This window comes from Centruroides vittatus, unplaced genomic scaffold (assembly GCF_030686945.1).
Source record: "Centruroides vittatus isolate TY-2023 unplaced genomic scaffold, ASM3068694v2 contig_877, whole genome shotgun sequence".
Lineage (NCBI taxonomy): Eukaryota > Metazoa > Arthropoda > Arachnida > Scorpiones > Buthidae > Centruroides > Centruroides vittatus.
Genome location: NW_027122569.1, coordinates 353,772 through 376,579, shown reverse-complemented (window position 1 = coordinate 376,579; position 22,808 = coordinate 353,772). Strand labels below are relative to the sequence as shown.

The window sequence follows — 22,808 nt, the reverse complement described above, 5'->3', positions numbered from 1 at the left end:
TCCCCCGAAAAATTCCTGGGTTTTTTTTTTGATCCATCCAAATTCTATCCAGGGCCCCCTCGGAGAAATAGGCTGCCACCTTAACTGCTTAGCCATCCAGCTGTCAATAGAAAATACATTAAAAATATCTCATTAATATATTTAATCGAGTTTATAAGACATGATAATAGAGAACTCACACTCAAAATTGAAAACTAAGCTATTAGTTAACTAACTTTTTAATGTGTAAACTTTGTTTTAGAGTAGTTTAAAGACCATTGGTGCCAATATTAAGTTTAGAAACAGTATTTGTAAGCTAAAATTTCTAATAATCCAACCATTTTACTTTTATATAGTTCAGTTTAATAGTATACCATATAAATTGCACTGAGTGGTTTGATTGATAGGAGTTTGACGTTAATAACTTTCTTACATTTTAGTTAAGTTTAGTAATTTTGGAATAAAAATTTAAGTTACAGAAGTTTTACTGTATCTGATTTTTTAAGTTTTATTATTATGCAAGCTCATTAAAGGTTTTTATTTTCTCCCAAGGAGATGAAAAACTGTCTATATGTATATATATATATATATATTCAATGACACAATAATACGAACCTGTTTATACTAACGAATTATCCAAAATTCTATATAATCTACGTTCGAATGCTTCGTATTTTTCATCTCCGTGAGCTTAGATAAAGATATCATTACAAAAAAAAATTTTTAAAAGAGTTTTTGATCAAATTCTTAATCGTTTTTAATCATATACAAACTCTACATTGCTTATTGCTTTGCTAAAATAAAGATCGAAAAAACGTCTGATATTTTTTAAATGAAATAAATAATGATTATATGAAAACGTCTGGTAAAAAGTATAATTTACGATGGCTCTTTGCGAAATTTTTAAGGCTAAAAAATAAAAAATGAATTTAAAAAAATGTGTGTTTGATAGTACCTCCTAAATGATTTTAATGATTATTTACAATGTAAAAAAATTTAACTTTTTAACACTAATTTACATGAATTTTTATCTCTGAATCAGAGTAACTAGAATGTTTTGGTCCCGCTATTCGAATATTCTTTCAAATTTTAGCGTTAAAATGCACGAGTAAAATGAATTATGGATTCGTTTTTCTAGTCGAGACGGTCGCCGAACCGGTACCTCAATAAAATGCCTATCTACAAAAATCATAATGAGATCATAAAAAATGAGCTGCAAATGTATGGCTATCCCAAATACATTAATCTCTACGAATCAATGCTTAATCCCTGGATAAAAACTGGACAAAAAAAGGCACTCTTTTATCCCCGTGTGGACGGCCGATTGAATTTTTTTTTTTGGTCAAAACTTGATGGAATGTGTGTAATTTTTTTTTCTTTTTTTGTAGTTTTTAAAAATTTGTAATTTTACGAACTACATTTGGTTTCGATATCATCTGCAATCTCTGTAACAGATGGTAATTTTAATAATAACTGCTGGCTAGTGTTTAAGGAATTGAGTGTTTTGTCGTCGTCGGCGTGGCTGTAAATGTAATTACCATGTACAAATGACAAGCTCTTTGTATCCGGCGATAATACTTGTTTCTCGCAGTCGCTTTCGAGCGTCGGAGACGGAGTGGAAGGAGACAATGCGTCGTGTAGAAACTGAAGACGATCATCACAGAGTTCTTCCCAGATTCCTTTCTGAAAATATAGAAATGAGTTTAGTGGAGAATTTTCTTGAAAAATTAATAGTATAAATGCAATGTTTAAAATTAAATTAGTACAAATGTTCAGAATTTGCTGGTTTTTTTTTTGAATCTCTGATAAAAATTACAGCATATCCTTCAAATTATTATCCACAGTTAGCCCAAAGGATTCATCATCACTTCTAGAGGATGTTTCAAATGAATATTTATACTTCTACAACATCAAAAATTTAAATAATGAATATATCTGTAATTTCTTTCAATTTATATAGATTAAAATCTGTTGGAACTGTTCAGAATTTTCTATTTTTGCAGATTTCCATTTGTATAAATTAACTGCTGTAGAGAGATGGGGAGAAACAGCAGTGTTATACTGTTACTGAGAAGTTGACCATGATCCAAATACAAATGTTAGAGTTATTAATTAGAAATTTAAGTGATGTTCATACTGAAAAATTCCACTTTACTTGGGTTGAGAGAATGTCGGCTACTATTTAATTTCAATTAGATCAAATGGAATGTTTACACACTAATCTACAGGGTGTCCCATCAAGACTGCATAAACTCTGCAGAGTGAGAATCCTCATGTGGAGTACATAAAAAATGACCCAAAAACCATATCTCTACAACCCATAGTTTTCGAGAAAAATGTGAACATCGTGATACTTGCATACGACATTATGCTCACACAGGAAGATGCTCGAAATGATCACCACACAAATTGAGGCATGCATGCACACGCCCTAGAATGGCCGACTGCACACGATCCAGCACAGTGTTGTCCACAAAAGTGAACCTAGCATAAAGACGAGCAACCGAGTCTCTTTCTGTAGTCTCCAACAGTCACAACAACCACGTGTGGTCGGTCCAACCCTCATGCAATCCGACCTCAGAGACATCAGGTCCACTGGTCTGTAAATGTGTGGATGGGTATACCCAATTCTTCATCTTGATTTTGAATCTAGATATATCAAAATACTGAGGGTGGCAGAAGTTTTGACTTTTGCCACTTTAACAGACAACAGTGCTGACTCACTTATAATGCAAACCGATTTTAGGATTTTGTCGGCTGCATTAAACTGGACCTATAATAAATTAAGGGTAAAAATTTGTTTCTTTTTCCTTTTGATCAGAAAATTTCACATTTAACAAGAAATTATTTTCTTGCAAGGATGCAAACTTTAATCATCTTTCAATTAAAAAAATCATGTGATTTCCGGTCCAGCCTAGAAGTTCATGTACAATTAATTGGGTTCTCCAATCCCTAAGCTTTCCATACCTCAACTGGATTTTAGTAGTCTCTTGCCCCAGTACATCATGCTTCTCCTGATAACAATTGAATTATGCCAGTCAATCCATCTAACTCTGTTCTCAAAAAAATTTTGATTTAAAATTACATGACTTCTAGTCCAAATCAGAGGTTTGTATACAGTTAATAAAGATCTCTAGCCCCTAATCTTTCCATATTTGGTTTTAATTTTTCATCTATCTAACTCCCTTCTTGAGATCAACAAAGGATGGATAATCACAGATGAATGACAGTGGGAATGTATAGGTGTGCAACTTGAAAACTGCAGCCCAATAAATGTACAAATAAATTGCATGGTTATATTATGGTATATTTAATATAAATGTTTTCTACTCCAATATTTTTCATATTTACTTTAAGTAACCCTTTGGTACACTTGCAATGATTGCAATTTCGATATCAAAATTCATACAAATATACTGTGGGCTATTGGTGCAACAAACATGGCCAGCTTATATTTGCTGACTAATAACCTTGTCAAATTCCTTATAAGTTCTACTTTGGTTTGGTTACCCTATCAAACACACAATCATATACACAAAGTTCATAGTGAAGTCCTTATATCATGTAACTGACAAATGATATAGCTACAGTTACAAATATGATATATAGTTAGAGTAAAATGACTATGTTCTACAAGACAAGACCACTTATAATGTCCTTAGTGGTAAAATTCAAAGTTAGCATTCCTATCTTGAAAATTACACACATTGAAAAAAGTAGATTACAAAGATGTAGAACATGACCGATTTAGTATGAGAGAACAACCTGTTTACATAAATAGGAACATGAAATCCTAATGCACACATTGAGCACAAACTGTAAAATGTGTATTTCTCGTGTTTATCCATGTGCTTTCATTCATTTCTATGTATTTATTTATAACGTATTTTTCTATGGCTTCATGCTGCATTCATTACTGTGTGTCATATATTGCGCATCACTCACACAGAAGTGTGAGTGATGCACAAGTTTTTATGATACACACTGTATATTAAAGTCCTTAGTGCACCTTCTAGACTTTACTTTGCACCTTGTATATTATAAGTACTTAATTAAACATGCATTTAGTTCATATTTAACTCACTGATTTGAATATACAGTTAATTACACAATATATTATTTTTTAAGATACAAACTTTACAAACTGCAAAATAAATAAAAATAGATAACTCTAAAGTACCTCTGTAACTTTTTCATTGCTATTACAAACTTATATAATTAAGAAACGAATGTAAAAATAATGAAAATAGCTTATTAAACAGAAATTTAATTTGAGAAGGATAAAGAACTTGTTATAAATTGTGTGTTTAAAGGTTTTAATCATGTTTTACAATAATGTGAGCAATGTCTTAGATCCACAGTGAGCCAGATGCAGCCTCTTCTAGACCCTCAATGTGGCATTCGTTTCCGATAGGTGATATATGGCTCCTGTCGTCGTAAATTTTCGCTAGTCCTGTCTTAGATCCATATTTCCCAAAATATTATATCGGAACTTAATTATATAGTTAAGAGCAAGGTGAATCAGAATATCCACCAGACAAAACTCGAATCACAAGCAGCCGTACTTGGATGATGCCTGCCACAAGACAAGATATGCATGACCCGTGAGTCAAATACAGAGAGCAACGTTAAATTTTTAGTATGATAAATTATATGACTGCCGTTGCAAAAACACAAATCTGCAAATACAAATATGAAGACCCATCTGTACTCTTGACACCAAATGACATATAAAAACTATTCTGTACTGAAAGAAATCAGAACTGTATAGCAAAAGTTGCTATAGTTATGTCTCAGACAGGCATATAAACAGAACAGTTATGGTTTGGTTGCCAGGTAATACCAGTAGTGCCTTAAAATTGATACCCTAGTAGCCTTATAAAAGGGACTCTGTGTTCATAATTTTCAGTGTAGTTGTTTGGAAAGTTTCAAATGCCAGGCTTGCCTGTACAATACAATCAAAGATGTTACACACAACTGACAAAGTGTGAGAAAAGCCATATCATTGAGCTGAAGAATCAAGATGGCCATTTTGCTGAACTACTTGACATCTAGGTTGTTCTGATCTGTCTGTAAGAGGATGTTGGAAGTAATAAATATGTCAGGACATATACATACATTGACATTTACAGGCAGTTTCAGGATACTCCAGAAGACTACCAAGACAGATGATTGTTTGATCATGAGATGAACACAAACAGCTGTAATGGTGTCTTTATCTATCATCCAGAGATAAGTGAAAGTCTTGCTACATAACCTGTCTCTTCCCATACCATGGCAGGCCTAGCAGAAGCAAATTTGAATTCATAGTAACTGTTACACAACCTGCCATTAGCAACCTAACATAGTTCCTTTGCAGTTGACAGAGAAGAATATACTGCTCTAAACTGGCAGTAAATCAGCTTTAGCGATAAACCCCAATTCTGTTTGGTAACAAATGACCACCGTGTTAGAGTGAAGAAGACCATTGACAAGTAACATTCATAGAATCTTCCACTTCTATCTATTCATATCAGAGTTGCAAACAGCCATTTTCCAGCATGTACTGTTTGGACAAAGACCACGTGTTAGAGTGAAGAAGACCATTGACAAGTAACATTCATAGAATCTTCCACTTCTATCTATTCATATCAGAGTTGCAAACAGCCATTTTCCAGCAGACTTATATAGACTCAAGTAGTAGGTTGATAAAGGCCAGATTAAAAGAACATAAATGTGATGTCCTTAAAGGCAATTACACCACTACCTTAGCCCAATACACCAAAGAACCTAGGGTATGCTCCTTTTGGGGAGAATAAGGAAAATATCTGATGTACAAACATTAAGAACAACAGAAGCCATTGACACCTATAAGGTGGCAATCAAAGGACTTTGCATCACCAATAGAGAGAGCCTTAACATATTATGAATCCCCCATTTCTTTGTGGTTAAGATTTATATAAATTTATATACACATTTGTTATAATTTCATTTAAATAATATAGAGCTATCCTCCAACTAATGCCGAATATTATTAGGCATTTCTAGCTCGATAATATTCGACATTAGTTGGAGGATAGCTTTAAATATATCGTGTTTGATGATGATGTTTGTTTATTTAAATAATATAATTATCCAATGTAATTTTTGATTTCTATTTAATGTATAAATACCAAATTTTAATGTGTGAATTTAAATTGTTTCACTTTATAACTCAACATAACATTTTGGAATGGCTTCTAACCCAGTTTAAATTGCAATTATGTTAATTATTATCCAAGAAGTATGCAATGTACACCAACTGACACAGTAACTGTCCTAGTTTTGTCTGCCGTCTGCATTCAAATCTCTCGTTATCTACAACTTCTAGGAAACACCATAAATGAAAGAAGCAAGTATGCAACAGAGAAGACATTTTGTGTTCTGCAATTTGCAAAGTTGAAATCACTTGTCATTGTGAACGTGAGTAATCTGCAGTAGTGGTAGAATTGTGGCTGCCATGGGAGTAATGACAATGGATATGCCGTAGCAAGCTTACGAATAATTTGAGCATTGGTCAGACGTGTGCCAAATTGAGAGACTGTAATAGGCAAATGTGAAACTTGGCTGATTTTCCAATATATTAATATAAATTACAACATTCTTGGATAACTGAACAGAGTTCTGCATAAATCAGAAAGTGTTTTTTCTGTGATTGAAGTTTAAAGCAACTGCACAACCATTAAACATGATTTTTTGCAAACACATACAACTCAGCAAGGCTGATGTAACAAAGTTGGAATTTTCAAATTTGATCTATAGGCTAACATATCCCAGGTCAAAATCTGCAATGTAAAATTTATGGGCCAATTGCCAGTCATAAACTAGTCGCAAATTACCTGTTAATTGAGTTTACTACTGCTGTCAATTTACATTGATCTCTACAAGATTTTATTTTGATCTGTACAACAGAAATTTAACATGCAAAATGCCCTGACAAAATCAATTTTTAAAAACACACACGTGTGTCCCGCAGCCACACGTGTGCATATTTTAGCTCCAGCAACTCAACCAGTTGCTGGAGTTGGTAGACCACTGGCCACATATTCAGGTGCTAATAAAACATTTCTTGATGTTTTTGGCCGTTATGATGATGGACATGCACGTCCTCCCCAACGTTGCAGACAAAACATTTGTGTTTTCCTAGAAAATACCTAGTAATTAACTTAATTATGATAATTTAAAATGGTAGCATTCTTTTCGGGATGTGTGTGTGTGTATATATATGTATATATACATTTGAGAATTTTCTAAATAAAAAATATTTGGCTATTTCATAATATCAATAATCATTTTTTTTATATTGATTTAATTAATTAGCCTATTGCAACATTTGTTTAAGTTCAACTGACAAAATAATAACATAAAAATGTGTACAAAATAAAACATGTACATGCATGTAAACAATTCATGTAACAAAACAATGAATGTAAACAATTCTATAAACCATTTACATGTAAGAGTGATTTGATCTGTCCACACCTTTATCTTTAGCACCTGGCTGCTACAAACAACAACAAAATTCCCTCATCACTTGTTGGGATCCTGTTTTTTTGGTTGGTTGAGACATCCAACTTAAAAATACGAACTGTGAGAACAAAAGACACAACGGAATGAGACGCTAAAAGAATCTCCCAAGTGATTAGTCATACGGTATCCACATATAATATGGTAAACAGTTTTCTGTAAATATTTGATGTAAATAAATGTAGTTAGAAGAATAGACTCTTGATTCAGAAGATGGCGTCTACTTTGCCAAGAGGTAGAGATACACGAATTAACTTTTTTGGGAAGAGGGCCAAGATAGGAACTGTGAAGTCAATGGACCATCCTGTAGATTTTTGAGAAGGAAGTAGAGACAAAGTTGGAACTTGAGTAATAGTGGCACAGTTTGAGATACTCTATGACTTTGTTTTCTGATCTGTTTTCAAAACAGTAAATACAAGAAAGGAAGTCAAGAAATGACTTCTTATCCGAGAACCTTTCTACGGATAAACATATAAATACAAGTCGTATGAACGACAAAAGTATCATTTTTAAACTTAAGTGTTCGTTACAGTGTGTATTATTTGACAAGAAAGAAAAGATTTTTAATTTGAAATATCCATTTTGATACAAACATCATACACAATCAGACTTATAATCTTTAACAACACGGAGCATAGATCTATAGCAAAGAATGGTGTAATAATGCCTGATATTAGTTAAACTCTTTTAAGGTTCATTAAATTAATCGTAAAAAAGTTTAACTCAAAATTAATACAAAACATTTTTTCATTTGATAAAAATACTTAAATGGGAAATAAATGGACACCATCAAAAGTGGGTGGAGAAAACTGTGTGAGTCTTCTTAGCATATGAGGCTTTACATGTGTGTTTTTGGTTAAGATGTAATTTGATTTTAATAATGTTCTAACGTCAAAATTGTTAGAAATTTAAAATAAAATAAACATAATTTATTTCTTAAAACTGATTCATATAAATAATTTTAAGCTTTTATTTAGAAGTATCATCTAATTAAACTTTTACCTGAAGATCTATACCATGCAAAGAAGGATCCAAGTTCAACGATCCTTCGATCGGTGGCAGGTCAGCAGTGATTGATTCGACTTTTGTCGTATCAATTATATTCATGTCTATCATTTCGCTCACGTTGTCTAAATCTTTTGGAGTCGAATTTTCTATTTTCTCGTCTTTCTGGTTGGCACTCTCGTCCGTGGGCATCTTCTTAAGATGCCCCTTTTCCAGAAGAGATAGCCGTTCTACGATATTTTAGAAGAATAAGATAAGTTTTCTATTTTGATGGATACAATTTATGCATTTAATTTCCTTATAAATTTTAATTGGCAAGAGTTACCTGGATTTGCCATACTCCGACGAATGGCTATAGGATCTTTATTACTCCACTTCTGTAATTCTTCATCCATCTTTACCACTTTGGCTGGGTTCATTGCCCATAGGCAACCCTTGCGTTGAGAACCGTTACCGACTGGTGGTTCCACTTTTTCAAAGCACTTGTTGAGAGAAAGATTGTGTCGAACAGAATTCTGTAATTAAAATATTTTATAATTAGTAACAGTTTGGAAATATTTTGTATATCAAGATTCAATTGAAAATACATTCAATACGGTTCACCAGGAAGAGCGTAACCGAACCTGTCTCCCTCTTCCTGTTTGCTAAAACAATAAGTGGGCTAGAAAATAAACTCATGCAAAAAATAAATCAGGAAATTTGCTGGACTAACATGGAAGTTGTTGAGTAAATATGGTTTAAAGAACTTTAGGACTTACTTATACTTCCAGCATTTAGTGAATGAGCAACAAATGAATTACTCAATTCATTTATACTTATAGTGAAGAGTGAGTAAACGAATAAATGTTTTCAGAATTGTCGCTCGAGTGCCGAACCAATCAGATCGAGTGAATCGATGGCATGCAAATGCCCACTACTGCACCGTCTTTATAGCTGCTTAACGACAATTTCTTCACTCATTTGTCAGTTTCTTATTTTCTGGCTCACTTACTAGACACTGGATGTATAAACAAGTCCTTTCATCCTACAGTAGACTGAGAATAGTTGTCGATAATGAGAGTGACAATAAAAACCAAAAATCAGGGCACCATATTTATTTTCTAATGTATCATTTCTTTGCATCTTGGGTTAGAGTGACCGAACAAGTGGGACTGTTCTCCAAATGGGAGATGGTGTTGCACCAATAGAATCTTATTTTGTATGCTATTCTGATTAAAAAAAGTCTGTTTTAATCAACTACTATATAATAATTTATATAATTACTACATAATAGAAATATCAAGACATTATTTTGTGACTTTACTTTTCTCTTGGATGTCACAGTTCTTTAGTGCTTATCACTGCAGCCATCAACCAGTAATACAAGGCTGGTACCGTTTGAGAGAGCTTTGACAATGCTTTATCAAATATAGAGATTAGAGATTACAGATTCCAGGCCCTTGATCCCTTATCTGATGACTGCATGAGAATGCTAAGCTGTAAACAAAATGAGACATGCTTTCTTTTTATGCTGGCAGTCTTGCTATGTTTTCGATAACATGTAGTGCTTTAAGTTAATTATTATAACCACTATTTTCTTATAATACAGTAGCTTTAAACTGTTGGCATTAGGCTAGGTATTTTGAAGTTGGTAGCTGGTAATCAATACTGGATGAATTATTTATTACAATAGAATCCCAAAATGATTACAATAATTAGATACCTACTGTACTTACCATTTTATGTTGCTCTGTAGCAAGGAGCAGGCATGTTAACAGTAACACTAAATCTTTTCAAAATGATCAAAAATTGTGGGCATTAGTATTCTTCAATTACATTTACTGAACCTTCACAAAATGTAGCCAGCCAACACCTTGTTGAAAAAGATAACACCTAGATCATAAGCTCTAATGGATGATTCAACCACAACTTTACACAATTAGGATAGAATTCTTCACCTAACGTACAGTTGCCATCTGAGCCATGCAGCTCAAATTTCAACTCGTCTGAAAAAGTACACTTCTTCCGCACACCTTTAGACCATCCAACATGTTCGTTACCCTATTAAAGCTGCTGCATTTCCATTTTCTTTGTCGGAAAAAGGGGCTTCTTTTTGAGACAATGTCCTTTGAGTTCCAATTGGGAAAATTTCCTCATTGTTACTGAAGCCACTTTTACATCAACATGCTCTTTCCAGTCAAATTTCAAGTTTATGGATGTTGATTTTTGAGATAAACATTTCAAAACTTTCTCCCGGATGAGAGTGGATATTATTTTCTGTCAATTAAACTGTTTATCTACTATAGAACCCATTTTGGCAAGCTCATAAAGCAAATGAGACACTGTGGACTGATTAAAGTTCAGCCAAGAAGCTATCTGACATATAGAAACCTTCCCTTACTAAAACAGTAGCCACACACTTTTTTCTTATTGTTAACTCTACGTATTTTCCCATACTAACAAATCCTGTGAAAACAGACCACTGAATGCAGGAACACCTGCTCTACCTTTATGGCAGATAATACATATGTTTATTTGCAACTCAAATATAATGATTCTGAAAATGCAGCAGATATAAATTTTTAAGCTTTGTACCAAACTGGAACTATTTAATATATATACGCACACAATGACACCTTTTGTACTTATTCCAGCAAACTTTATTTAGAGATACGAATGTTTTTGGTCACCTTTAATGGCCCTCTTCGGGTTACAAGCTGTTCCATTTATCAGCCATTTAAAAGGTAAAGAAACATTCCACGGATATGATCTTTTAAAGAAGCATTCTATATTAACCGACGCGAATAAAATTTAAACCGTAGAATAAATTCCACATAATATTAAAATAAGAACAAATGTAGTTGGGGGTTATGAATTACGAATACATATCCAGCATTGCCAAGCCTGGTCTAAGAATATATACTCGTTGTTTATGCAATATCAGTTTAATTTGGCTTTGTATATTTCGGCTTCATTCCAACAGGTGGACACCATAGATTGAGATGTACAGTACATTGGGCCAACGAAGTTACAAAATTGTTTTGATATCATATTTATGTTCTTTAATTCTTGTATTCAGGAAACAATATGTAGAGCTGACATACGTTAAAGGTCTGTTAAATCTCGAGTCTACTAAAAGGAATGATGTCTACCCTGGGTTATATAAATGTATCTTATGTATGTAAATCTTAGTATATAAATTATGCATTTCTGGTTCATAATTGAAGGTGAAACGTATAGTTGTTTCATTGGTTGTTAAAGCCTTTCTGTTCGGTTCTCCTCCTATGGAATTTATCAGTGTATTGATTAGTGATGACTTATATCCGTGTTCATTAGCTATATGTTTAATATGATTTAATTCCTTTATAGTGTCTGACGAGTGGGTAAGCTCGTTTGACAAGAGCATGGAAAGTCATAATTTTATAGTGCACATTTCTCTTTTAAATGATTGATAAATGGAACAGCTTGTAACCTGAAGAGGGCCACTAAAGGTGACCAAAAGCATTCATATTTATAAATAAAGTTGCTGGAATAAGTATGAAAGGTGTCATTGTGTGAGTATAGATATAAATTTTCTTGAGTTAATGTAATTTTATTGAATACCATTATATACTCGTCTTCCTATTTAACAATGATTTTACTGATCAATAATGCTTTATATTCATTTTTCAATAAAAATGTTATTCACATTAGTAAGGCATAAGCAATTGTTCAAAATAACTGAAAAGGTGTTGTAATATTTCAATCTGTAACAGACTTGAAGTCTGAAGATATTAGGAAACTATGTTTTTCTTGTGTTACAGTATACATTATTGTGACTGTACACCAAATATGTAAACAGACACGAATATATAATGTAATGTCACCATAATATAATATATATTATGCAATATTAATGTTAATATTGCATAACATATGAAGTATCATTACCACTGTATGATACTAACAGCATCAACTTCACCTGCACTGGTACATGTCTTAATAACCAAATTTCAAACTTACTGCTTGCAACAGTTCCCACTGTAAATTATATTTAAACTTTAAACTAAAAATTCAATTTAATTTTTGTATGTAAATCATTGTTATTGAATACTGTAAAATTATATTAAAATGAAGCTCGTGCACAATGAGATTTTATGTTGAACTCTATACCCATTTATATATAAATAGCATTTCTTAGGGTTGAAACTTAACATGAAAATTACATAACACTATTTTTATAGTGTTATGTAATTTCAACTATTATCCAACTCCCCTGTAATGTTGTTGCACACACCCACTACCATAATAAAGCCATATATATACTCGATCCCTTAATTACACTAAAGAATAATACAATTACCAAACATTAATTACACATATAATGTACAAAAAAGTGACGTAAACAGTACGATTTGCTGTGCAACACTTCAAATACAAAAATGAATCATTCTGTTACCCAAGGGAGAGACCCTAGCATTACATAACATTCTCGTAAACACCCCCACCCCTTATAATGCATCGTAACGATTACCTGTATCCACCCACCCTTATCTGCATTATGTAATTTGTGGACAGTTCTTTATCGGGAGTCAACAAGAAAAAATAACCCGGTATCTTTTCTTGCTTACTCCCGCTGACGGGCATACACCCTATATCATTATACTTACGTGTATTATCACCCGGCTACGAAATAAAAACAAGTTACGCGGTATATATAAAACGAATACGATCCGTACGACGACGTAACAATTACAAAATTTAGACCGACGACAAGAAGAATAATTTAGCAAATCTATTTTGTATCTTAGGTGATGCAGTCATTAATTATTTAGATATATTTTTAAAGTAACGCATCTTTCGATCCGACTTTCCCGGCACTCCGAAGCATTACGACCGACGACTAAGCGTGTTGCAAGATTTTCCGACACCCAATAATTTATTTAAACTTTAAATAAATTATTGGGTATCGGGTGTGTCGCATGCAAGCACGCCAAAGCCTTTTAGGACACCGGCTTAAAATTGAAAACTACCGCTCTAAGAAGCGTCAATAAAAAAATTCTTTAAATATTCAGGAGTGTTTCTAATAAATAAACAAGAAGTCTACAAAATAAATGAGTTGTTTGTTTTCCTTAATTTAAAATTATTATGTTTTAATGTCACTTTTTTGGAAATTGGAGAAATATAAAATTTTATTTTTAATGTTATTTACAAAAATATTCCTTTTTAAGTAATTATTCTCTTTGGATAATGTAGAATTTTGCGACATAATTAGGGAATATTCTTATATAATTTTTCCAAAAAGAAGATTCAGAATACGACGATAAAAGAAATAAAACTTAAAATTAATGATGTATTCTAACTTTTAAATTTTTTAAAGCCAAGTAATATTGCTTTTTTTGGTTAGAAAGTCACATTTTATTTTGCTTAATGCAAATACCAAAAATAATTTCGTGAAAACTAATATAGTTATCATTCATAGATCCAAAAATGCAGCAAATTACCTCTACTTGATATTTATCACGAGTATTACAATGCGTCGGTTTTCAAAGTTGCTTTGTAAAAGTAATAAGAATTTACCGTTATCACATTTCAAGTGATTTACCATTTACTTCATTTTCAAAAAGTATATTGTAATTATTAGTAAACGAATCTACTCTATATAAATATGCTTTATTAGCCTGCGAGGCAGCTTTCCGAGCATACGTTTAATGTTCCGCACGGTAAGTATCGAGCAGGGGTAATGTAATGTATATACATATATACTAATCTATTTTTAATCAATTTATTCTCATTTTTGCATTGAATAAATTGTGAGGAATGACTTTCCAACCGACAAAATGTTTATAAAAATTTCTATCAGACAAAAACCCGTGTAATATATAAGCATATATACATATATACAACCTTATATAAGCATATATACATGTTTTACAGTGCTTTTACCAATTTTTATTCATACGAATATGTCTTACAAGTTTAAAAAATAAGTAAATATGCAGAAAACATCCCTCAAAAGTACTTTAATTAGTACACAGTCTAATTGATAACAACACTGACCTTACAACGTGTTTAATGATGTAATTAAAAAATAAAATTAAAAGCTTACCTTCCATCCTGTTGGAGCAGTTTTAAAATATGGGAAATTCTCTCTATAAAATAAAATAATAATAAATTTTATATAGTGTTTATAATCCAAATGTAATTTAGCTTCATTAATGTTTGTATATTCGATATATTGTTGACCTTTGATGTAGACCCTTACGTGACAAGTTTTGGAAATAATAGACCAAATACGTGAGGTGTGAAGAGTGGAAACAGCATTCGACATGAAACTACGAATGCTGTAGTGTGCGTAATGTCCATTGACAGTTACACGCGATAGGCAGTGCATTGACAGTTATTGTTTACATTCCCGATTGGGAGTGTGGTGTTTGTTCTCATCCCATTTACCACACTAAAGCACGTTTCTCTGTCTTACCATAGCCCATGTATATGCAAAGTTTGTTTTATAGTTGACTGTGACATCTTCGGATACAATGGACAACCGATGTTACCAAACCATCGCTTCTTCCTGTTATATCAAGGTCAACAGTATACGTTAACAACAATGACGATAATAATAATAAACATTTTTGCAACTTCAGATATAAAATATTTACTTAAAGAATGACATAATTATTATTTATAATCAAAAATATAAAAGAAAACAGATCAAATTCTTAACGTTTTCGAGACGCGAACACCTGAAACATCCGTCAATTTGTGCATTGATTACAATCTCATTTTATTGACGATCAGTTAGCATCGTTGATGAAACGATGCAGAGTGGATGACACGTGATGTCGAGAAACAAATTATGCAATTCCCAATAAATGTATCATTCAATAGACGTAATATATACGAGAAAACTTGAAACATAAACCATTGAAAATATACTTACATCATAAAGTTGTATATCTCGTTGACGGGCAGACTTCCTGTCTGACTGTTCTTGAGGGCCATGGCTATGAGGCAACTGTAAGAATAGGCAGGCTTGGGATAGAACTTGTCCGGAAACATCTGGCCGTCATTCCTTCCCAAACCGTCCTTGTTATTGTTGTTGGATCCCTTTCCCTTCTGCTTGGCCTTGAGACTAGCAACGTTACCGTCGGTCTTCTGATTGCGAATGACGACCCGAGGCAGACCGGTGATGCAGGGGTCGGCGTCGTCGGCACCGGGGGAGGGAGCGTTGACGGGCACGGTTATGTTGAGCCGCTGCCGGTCGACCCGCCGGACGAATCCCTCGGAGACGTTCGGCGGCGTCACTATGTGCGTTATCTGCACCGTGGCGGGCTGGGCCACGACCAGGGCCGGCGAGGACGAGACGGGCTGCGCGGACACCACGGACAGGGTGACCGCGGACGTCGGCCAGAGACGCTCTGGGGCTGGATCAAACCTATGGGCACGCCGGTCTGGGGATTGACCAGGATGCCTCCTCCCGCGTCCACGTCGATGCCGTACAGGTGGGAGTTCTGCGACCAGTTTTCGCCCTCCGAACAGTTATCCAGGGGCTCGGCCGGCGTCAGGGCAGTCAGTATGGGCAGGTCCGATATATCTGCTATGTCCGACGGGAAATCCAGCTCGGTGCGTATGTCGGAATCGATCATGTCCTGCAACTTGAAGGTGTCTTCGTATAAATCCATCGTGAAGATCCACGTGTTCGGGGATGCTGCTCTATTACAGGAAGTATGTCACGAATGATGATGACGACGATGATGACGTTGATGTTAACGTAAACCGAGTGACAGTCATTTCGACGCACGTTACTCGCAAACGAGTAGAAAAACACTTTCGATGTCGACGACGGCAACGCCAAACGTACTCCTGTCAACGTACTTGACAAGCGTCTACCTCCATCGGACGTTACACCTTATCAAATATATATATTAATCTACTTACGTGAATTTCTCGCCTTTTTAAGCTACTAACATTTAAAATTTTCAACGATTATTTTTAAATTTTTGATCAAAATACGTTGTTTGTACGCTTCTGACCCCTAGGACAAAGAGAGGACGAGTGTTTGAAATTACGAACGGCGATTGGGTCCAGCTCATCACGTGACGTCAAGGGCGCGCTCCCATTGGGCGATTCGTGTACAAGGACCTTGGCGGGTAGCGACTGTGTAAATCTCCTAGAGACCGTTTGACCATAAAGACAGCTGTAATGGTTTTTTTTTTTAAATCCGTAAACGCAAATTAAAAACGGAATTTTTATTAATACGCTTTAAAATATATATAAATTTGTTTATTTAACGAGATTCCGATTTATAAATAAATACGTTTAAATGCGGAGTTGATGATTCATTCCGCACCAAAATGGATTTTCCACGTTGCTATGGCAACGATATACTTTATTATCCTCTCCTCCCTCGAGTGGAGTGAAATATTTTGATTTAATTACCGAGGCCGACAAATATTATAGTGAAAAAATATTGCTCTTTAAATTACTCGTAATAATTTTTAGCTATTCGGGATTTTCGGATTTAGTGCAGGACGATGGCGCGATATTACGTTATTTTGATTGTTACCGTACATTAATTCTTTTGTGACGTCGGCGAGAGTCACGTGACCACATCGGGCCATTGGACTGGCCGAAACGATTATCTATTTGTTATTTACATATCTTTTTTTAGATTTGTTACTAACGCCGTGACGTCATCGCTTCATTTGCTGATTTAAACAGCTCCCTCTATCTGGCGTCAGAAAATGATATTAGGAAAATAAATAAATATTTATTTTTTCTTCGTTATTAATCGTTTAAAAGCAGTTTTAAATCAATTATAAATTTAAAAAAAGTTATTAACAATACAAATTTAAATAATAACGTATAAATCGATTTTTGTTCTGTGAAATAAGAATTTAAAATTGAGAACGGTTTCGAATTGCATATTCACGACATGGCTTGGTTAAAAATGAACGAAGCAAGTACAGAACGATTTATGGAATGGACCTCTTTAGGAGTCCAAGATCTTCCATGCAGATTCCATAACGATCAACAAGTACCACTGAAAAAATTAGCACGCACCGTTCACGCTTATAAACAGCCTTTCATAGGGCCACAAAGGGGTAAACATAGATTTCATATTTTACTAAGAATATTTGTTTTACTCTATAAATTTTGGGAAAATAATTACAGGAATCACAAATAGTTTGCTGTATAAAGCCGCCCATTGCCTTCACGACGCAGTGGATGTACGCGAAAACTGCGAGGAAGATAGAGAGAAAGGAGAATTATGGACCCGACAAACTTATAATATGTCCGATAAAGATTATAGTTTTTGGCAAAAAACAGAAAGATATGAGATTGACAGGTTCTTAAATTTAAAAAAATTAATATGATCCGATCTATAATGGCTATTAATGCCTTATATTATTTACTTTATAGAATAGCCGATACGGATTTACAATGCAATTTTATCATTCGAGAATTGTTAAAAATAATTTCGAATGTCGAACGCCATCTTGTCATCACCGAAAAGTGTTTGGAGTTAAGAATAAATATTTTAAATATTACAGCAGATTCTATTAATAAAGCATTGGAGAATGTATGTAGGAAACATTTTTCTTTAATCTTTTTTTAAGGTATCGAGGCAAATTTACAAGTTTAATTACGTCTTAATTTAAATGACAAGTAAAGTAATTCACATCCCAAAGTTTTAATAATTAAATATTTTGATTCGTGACATATTGTGTAGTTGCGACACTCGTCGTTAATGGTGTGACGGTCGTCAATATTTAAATACGCGACCGTTTTTTAAATCTTAGCGACCGTCACGCCATTGTTAGCAGTTTTTTTAAGTTTTTAAAAATTACATAAGATTTTTTTTTGTTGTTGTAATATTACAAGACTTTTCAATTTAAATAAATTATTTAACAGGAAAGAGATGTTATAGAAGAAATAATAAATGATTTGAAAGCAAAAGTCGAAGAACTAGAAAAACACCTTAAGTAAATTTAAATTAATTTCAAATATAAGTTGTTGTTATTGTTGCTTGATGTATCTTGCTTATACAGTTTTATATCTAACTCATTTACTTAATTCGTCGTAGAAGACTGCGTTTAATTCGTCCTTACCTTCAAAAAGACGTTCAATACAAAACTATAGCCGCTTCGATCAACCAAAGTTGCCAGCATAACGACAGATTACTCCTTTACAGGGAACCTCCTAACGTTACAACTGAACCCCCAAAACTTCAAAAATTGTAAAATATATAACTGGCAAGTATTTAATAATTGTATTTACTATTAAAATTTATAATTCTTGTTTTAGAAATTGCGATGTATGGAATGACAATGTTAACAATTTAATAAAAACGTCTACGGATATAAGAGAAGCGTGCTGCAACAGTTGCAGAGGTGCCGAACAAGTGTTACAAGAATGTAAAATGAAACTACACGAGGCTTGGAAAGCTACAGACAATGCTTTAGGATCGGAAATAGAGAAGAATAATGCTCGTTTAGATAGAATTCGAGCTGAAATTACAGCTGTAAGGAATGTAGACGTAATAAATTATATATAAACTAGAATCGTATGATATTTTCTTTCTATTATAGGTTTTATACGACATACAACTTTCGGATCAAAGAACACTTAGTTTACGTCGTAGTGGCTATCAAGAACAGCACGCTCTTCAGTTGGCAATTTGGAGACAGCAAAGAGAATTTCTCAAACCTCCTAGGGAACAGATACAGGATCGATGTAGCGGGAGGTATGTACTATAACTCGAACGTGAAGGATTTTTAAGTTAAGATGAATCTTTATCTGAATTCTTAATATTAGAATCGAAGAAGAATTGAAAGCTTCCGATGGAAGAACTACAAATATTGAATTATGTCTAAGAAAAAATGAGGAAATTCATTCTGATCTTCAAGCTAGAAGATATCTATTAGAAAAACAGTACGATACGATCTCTCTTCATCTTTTCGTGGATAGAGAGTATTGTGAAGGATTGAGAAGATCTGTACAACAGCAACAACCTACAGAATGTCTAGCTAAGAGAACAAGATTCCAGCCCACTTCATTCCCCTGGCGATGGAAACTAAGTACTAAAGGAGTTTCTGCTTGTGTCTGTTACTAGATGAGAAAAATTAGAGATTTTCACTTAAATTTTAACACAAAAATTTAAAATATGACGGAATTTTCATATCTTCAACACATTCTTACATTCTTCACCAAGTTACACGAGCAAAAAATTTAAAAATTTTGGACAGTTTTAATGCATAAAATTATCCCGGGATGGCACTACAAGTAAAATTCTCAAAAATTATATTGTACAGGAATATTTTTATTATTAATTGCTAAGCATATAAATAAAAATAACAATAATAAATTACTTTTAGTAGTAAATTGTATTAAAATTATTTTATAAAAATAAAAATGTTTATACTTCCAACATTTATACAGTCGAAAAGTAAGGTAATTAGTTTTAAACGTTAGAATTTACTGCTGGAATTTTAGTTTCTGACATCTTTCACCAAACAACGTTACACGTTAAAGTGGGGGAAAGTCATACATTTTCCAGCAACTGTCAGATTTAATTATGAGTCTCTCTTCAACTAGAAATACTGCCATTTTAATCAAGAAAACTTTAAAATTCCCTTTCTCCTATGTTATTTATTTTAAGAGCGATTAACTATATCCGAGCGAGAACATAAGCAATTCTTTATTGTTGTAAACATGATTGATTATTGATAAATCGCCATTTTGGGAAGCCATTTTGGAGCCAGTTTAACTACAAAAGTCGTTAAATTTTAGATTTATTATGCAAATAAAAGGTTCTTACTAGGTTTATCTTGCTTATCTATTCGTTCTTTTTCTAGTTTATTGCATTTTTACTTCGAAAGTTCGTGTTGTAACGGCTATATATGTACACTTTTTTTCTCCTTCTGGTATATTTGTGATTGATAGCAAAGACTCGAGTTCTTAACTAGGTGATTTGAATATTTTTGCATCTAATTTATACTTCGAAACGATGTCATTTTACATTGATGTAACCGATTTTATACTCAAGAATTGAGAGCCTTAGAAAAGGGTGGTGACAAGGATGAATATCTAAAAACACTATCGAAATATATCAGAAAACTGTCTTTTCTTTGTTTATGTGATGAAATAATTTCATATGCCTTATAAATAATATAAATAATAAAGATACAATAGATTTTTATATCGCGCTTAACACATAAAACACATAATTCCGCGTAGAAAATAAGATATGACACATTAAATTTTGTAAAATTTCGCATAATTTTAAAACATTTTCATATTATTTTTGGAATTTTTAATAAATTTATTATGTGAAAAAATGTACCATTCATTAATTATGTAGTTTGAAACAAAATTTATATATAAAAACTTTGTTTATTTTAAGTAATAGTAATTTATTCAGATTTTTTTTTTTGGATGAATACTTCAACGTTCATTTCTACTATTTTTGGAAAAAAAAATTCATTAAAATTTTTAAAACATGATTTAAAATACATAAAAATTCCTGTTATTTTACAAGCATTTAAACTATTTTGCATGAATATATATATATAAATAAAATCAAAATAAACTGGCATTCTAGCTAAGTGTATACAGTATAAAATTCCCCGATATTGCAATATATTTTTCTAATATATAAACTATAAAAATTTTCCAGAAGATAGGTAACTTATTATTAAATTTTCTACTAGAGTTTTTAACGGTTACGGTTAGCCGAGAAGTAAATAGATTTACTGCTAAGCAACAGAGGAAAGGAATGAAAAGTTACGTGCTTCGATAGTGATGTAATACGATAAAATTAGAAAAAAAAGATAAAATATATATATTTATCAAAAAATTGATGTAATATTCTAAAAAAAAACTTTACTGTATTATGTTAAAAGCATAGAAACAAAGTAGAAGAGGGGTGAGGGTGGATTGGCGTGACGAAAGAGTAATGCATTCACGAATCGAACATTTATCACAACTTGATAGTTTTATTCCCAAAACATTATTTGAAAAATTGACATTTAAGAAGTTAAAAGTTTTGTTTCGAGTTAAACAACAAATAGAAAAAAAAAAATAGTTATTTTATTCTTGTCACGCATTCGCTCCACAAATAAATGGATAAATGCAGTACTTTTACGTACAAAAACACACTCCACTCAACAAACTTTGCATTATTTTGTGTAATGTAAGTAAACTCTTCGATAAAATCGTTTATTTTTTTATTTTTTAAGATATTTTCCTATCTTTAAACGTTAATTAATTGATGATATATAAAATAAAATAACTAGAAGCCGTCTCTCTAGGTTGGTGATGATGCTACTTTAATATGGTGTTGCTTCTAAGATGATGATGCCCTTTTGTAATTTGTAAACTGATGGTGATGATGATGATGTTTATTTTTAATTTATAAAGTGATAATACTCTTTCACAATTAGTAAACAAGAAAGTTGTAATTATTATTGAACTGTAAGCTTTCTAAACACGTTTACTTACTAAAATCGCATTCATTTCACGGATATTTGTAACAGTTTGACATAAAAGTAGCAGGAGAAAAAAAGAAAAAAATGTTAAGAATATCCAGTGACAGTTGATCGTCGATGTTTGATTGGGATGAGGATCAGCATTCGAGTCACATCTCGAAAGTGTTGCTAAAGAAGACGGAAATGGAGCATGATGTCTATACCAAGTCGAGGAGTTTTCTGCAAAAATGCCTTCTATTTTTTTAATACTTTTTTTTACAGAACAGAAAGCAATTTACAGAAGTTTAAACGATGGAATGTTTTACCAAATAGCCCATTTTCCAGCAACGAAACTATATTTAGTCTCTCTAATTTGGCTTCGAAAGATCGAAGTTTTAATAATAAAACTCGTCCCATTTTTATAATAGTTTTTAGATGTACGTGTGTGCGATTTGACGTAATTTCTATCAAATACCTTACATCATAAAATTTACCAAAAACTGATCGTTACAAAAAGAAAAAAAAAGAGGAAGTACTTAATGGATTTGAGAAAATCCTGGAAAATCCGATTAAACTTCTCAATAAGAATTTATAGATCTGATAATCTTATAAAAATGATCATCAAACACAGAAATTTATCGATTTTAAGTATTTTTAACTAAAAATCTAATATTTTTCATCCTTATCACTTTACTTCCCTTCTTTCTCTCTCTCATCTTCATCTTCATCCTTATCATTTTTAATTTCTTCTTTTATATCTTCATCACCTTTCTCTCTCATCTTCATCACTGATCTACCTCATTTTTATCACTGTATTGTCTTCTTTTTTTAATCTTCGTCACTTTCGTC

General features: G+C 32.8%; 2 protein-coding genes across 2 annotated transcripts; one reads left to right on the top strand and one right to left on the bottom strand.

The window, feature by feature from the left end:
• Window positions 1-1,276: 1,276 nt before the first annotated feature.
• Window positions 1,277-15,807, bottom strand: LOC136983142 (forkhead box protein N4-like). Its single transcript, XM_067279780.1, has 5 exons — window positions 15,431-15,807; window positions 14,597-14,639; window positions 8,855-9,044; window positions 8,527-8,759; window positions 1,277-1,662 (listed from the first exon to the last, which is right to left on the bottom strand). Exons 1-5 carry the CDS (start codon window positions 15,547-15,549, stop codon window positions 1,387-1,389), a joined length of 861 nt encoding a protein of 286 aa, XP_067135881.1. The 5' UTR covers window positions 15,550-15,807; the 3' UTR covers window positions 1,277-1,386.
• Window positions 15,808-17,374: 1,567 nt separating this feature from the next.
• Window positions 17,375-19,840, top strand: LOC136983177 (tektin-1-like). The gene is made up of 8 exons (XM_067279833.1): window positions 17,375-17,594; window positions 17,665-17,839; window positions 17,914-18,073; window positions 18,406-18,476; window positions 18,578-18,730; window positions 18,799-19,015; window positions 19,083-19,237; window positions 19,309-19,840. The coding sequence occupies exons 1-8, from the start codon at window positions 17,426-17,428 to the stop codon at window positions 19,604-19,606; spliced, it is 1,398 nt and encodes a 465-aa protein (XP_067135934.1). The 5' UTR covers window positions 17,375-17,425; the 3' UTR covers window positions 19,607-19,840.
• Window positions 19,841-22,808: the final 2,968 nt, after the last annotated feature.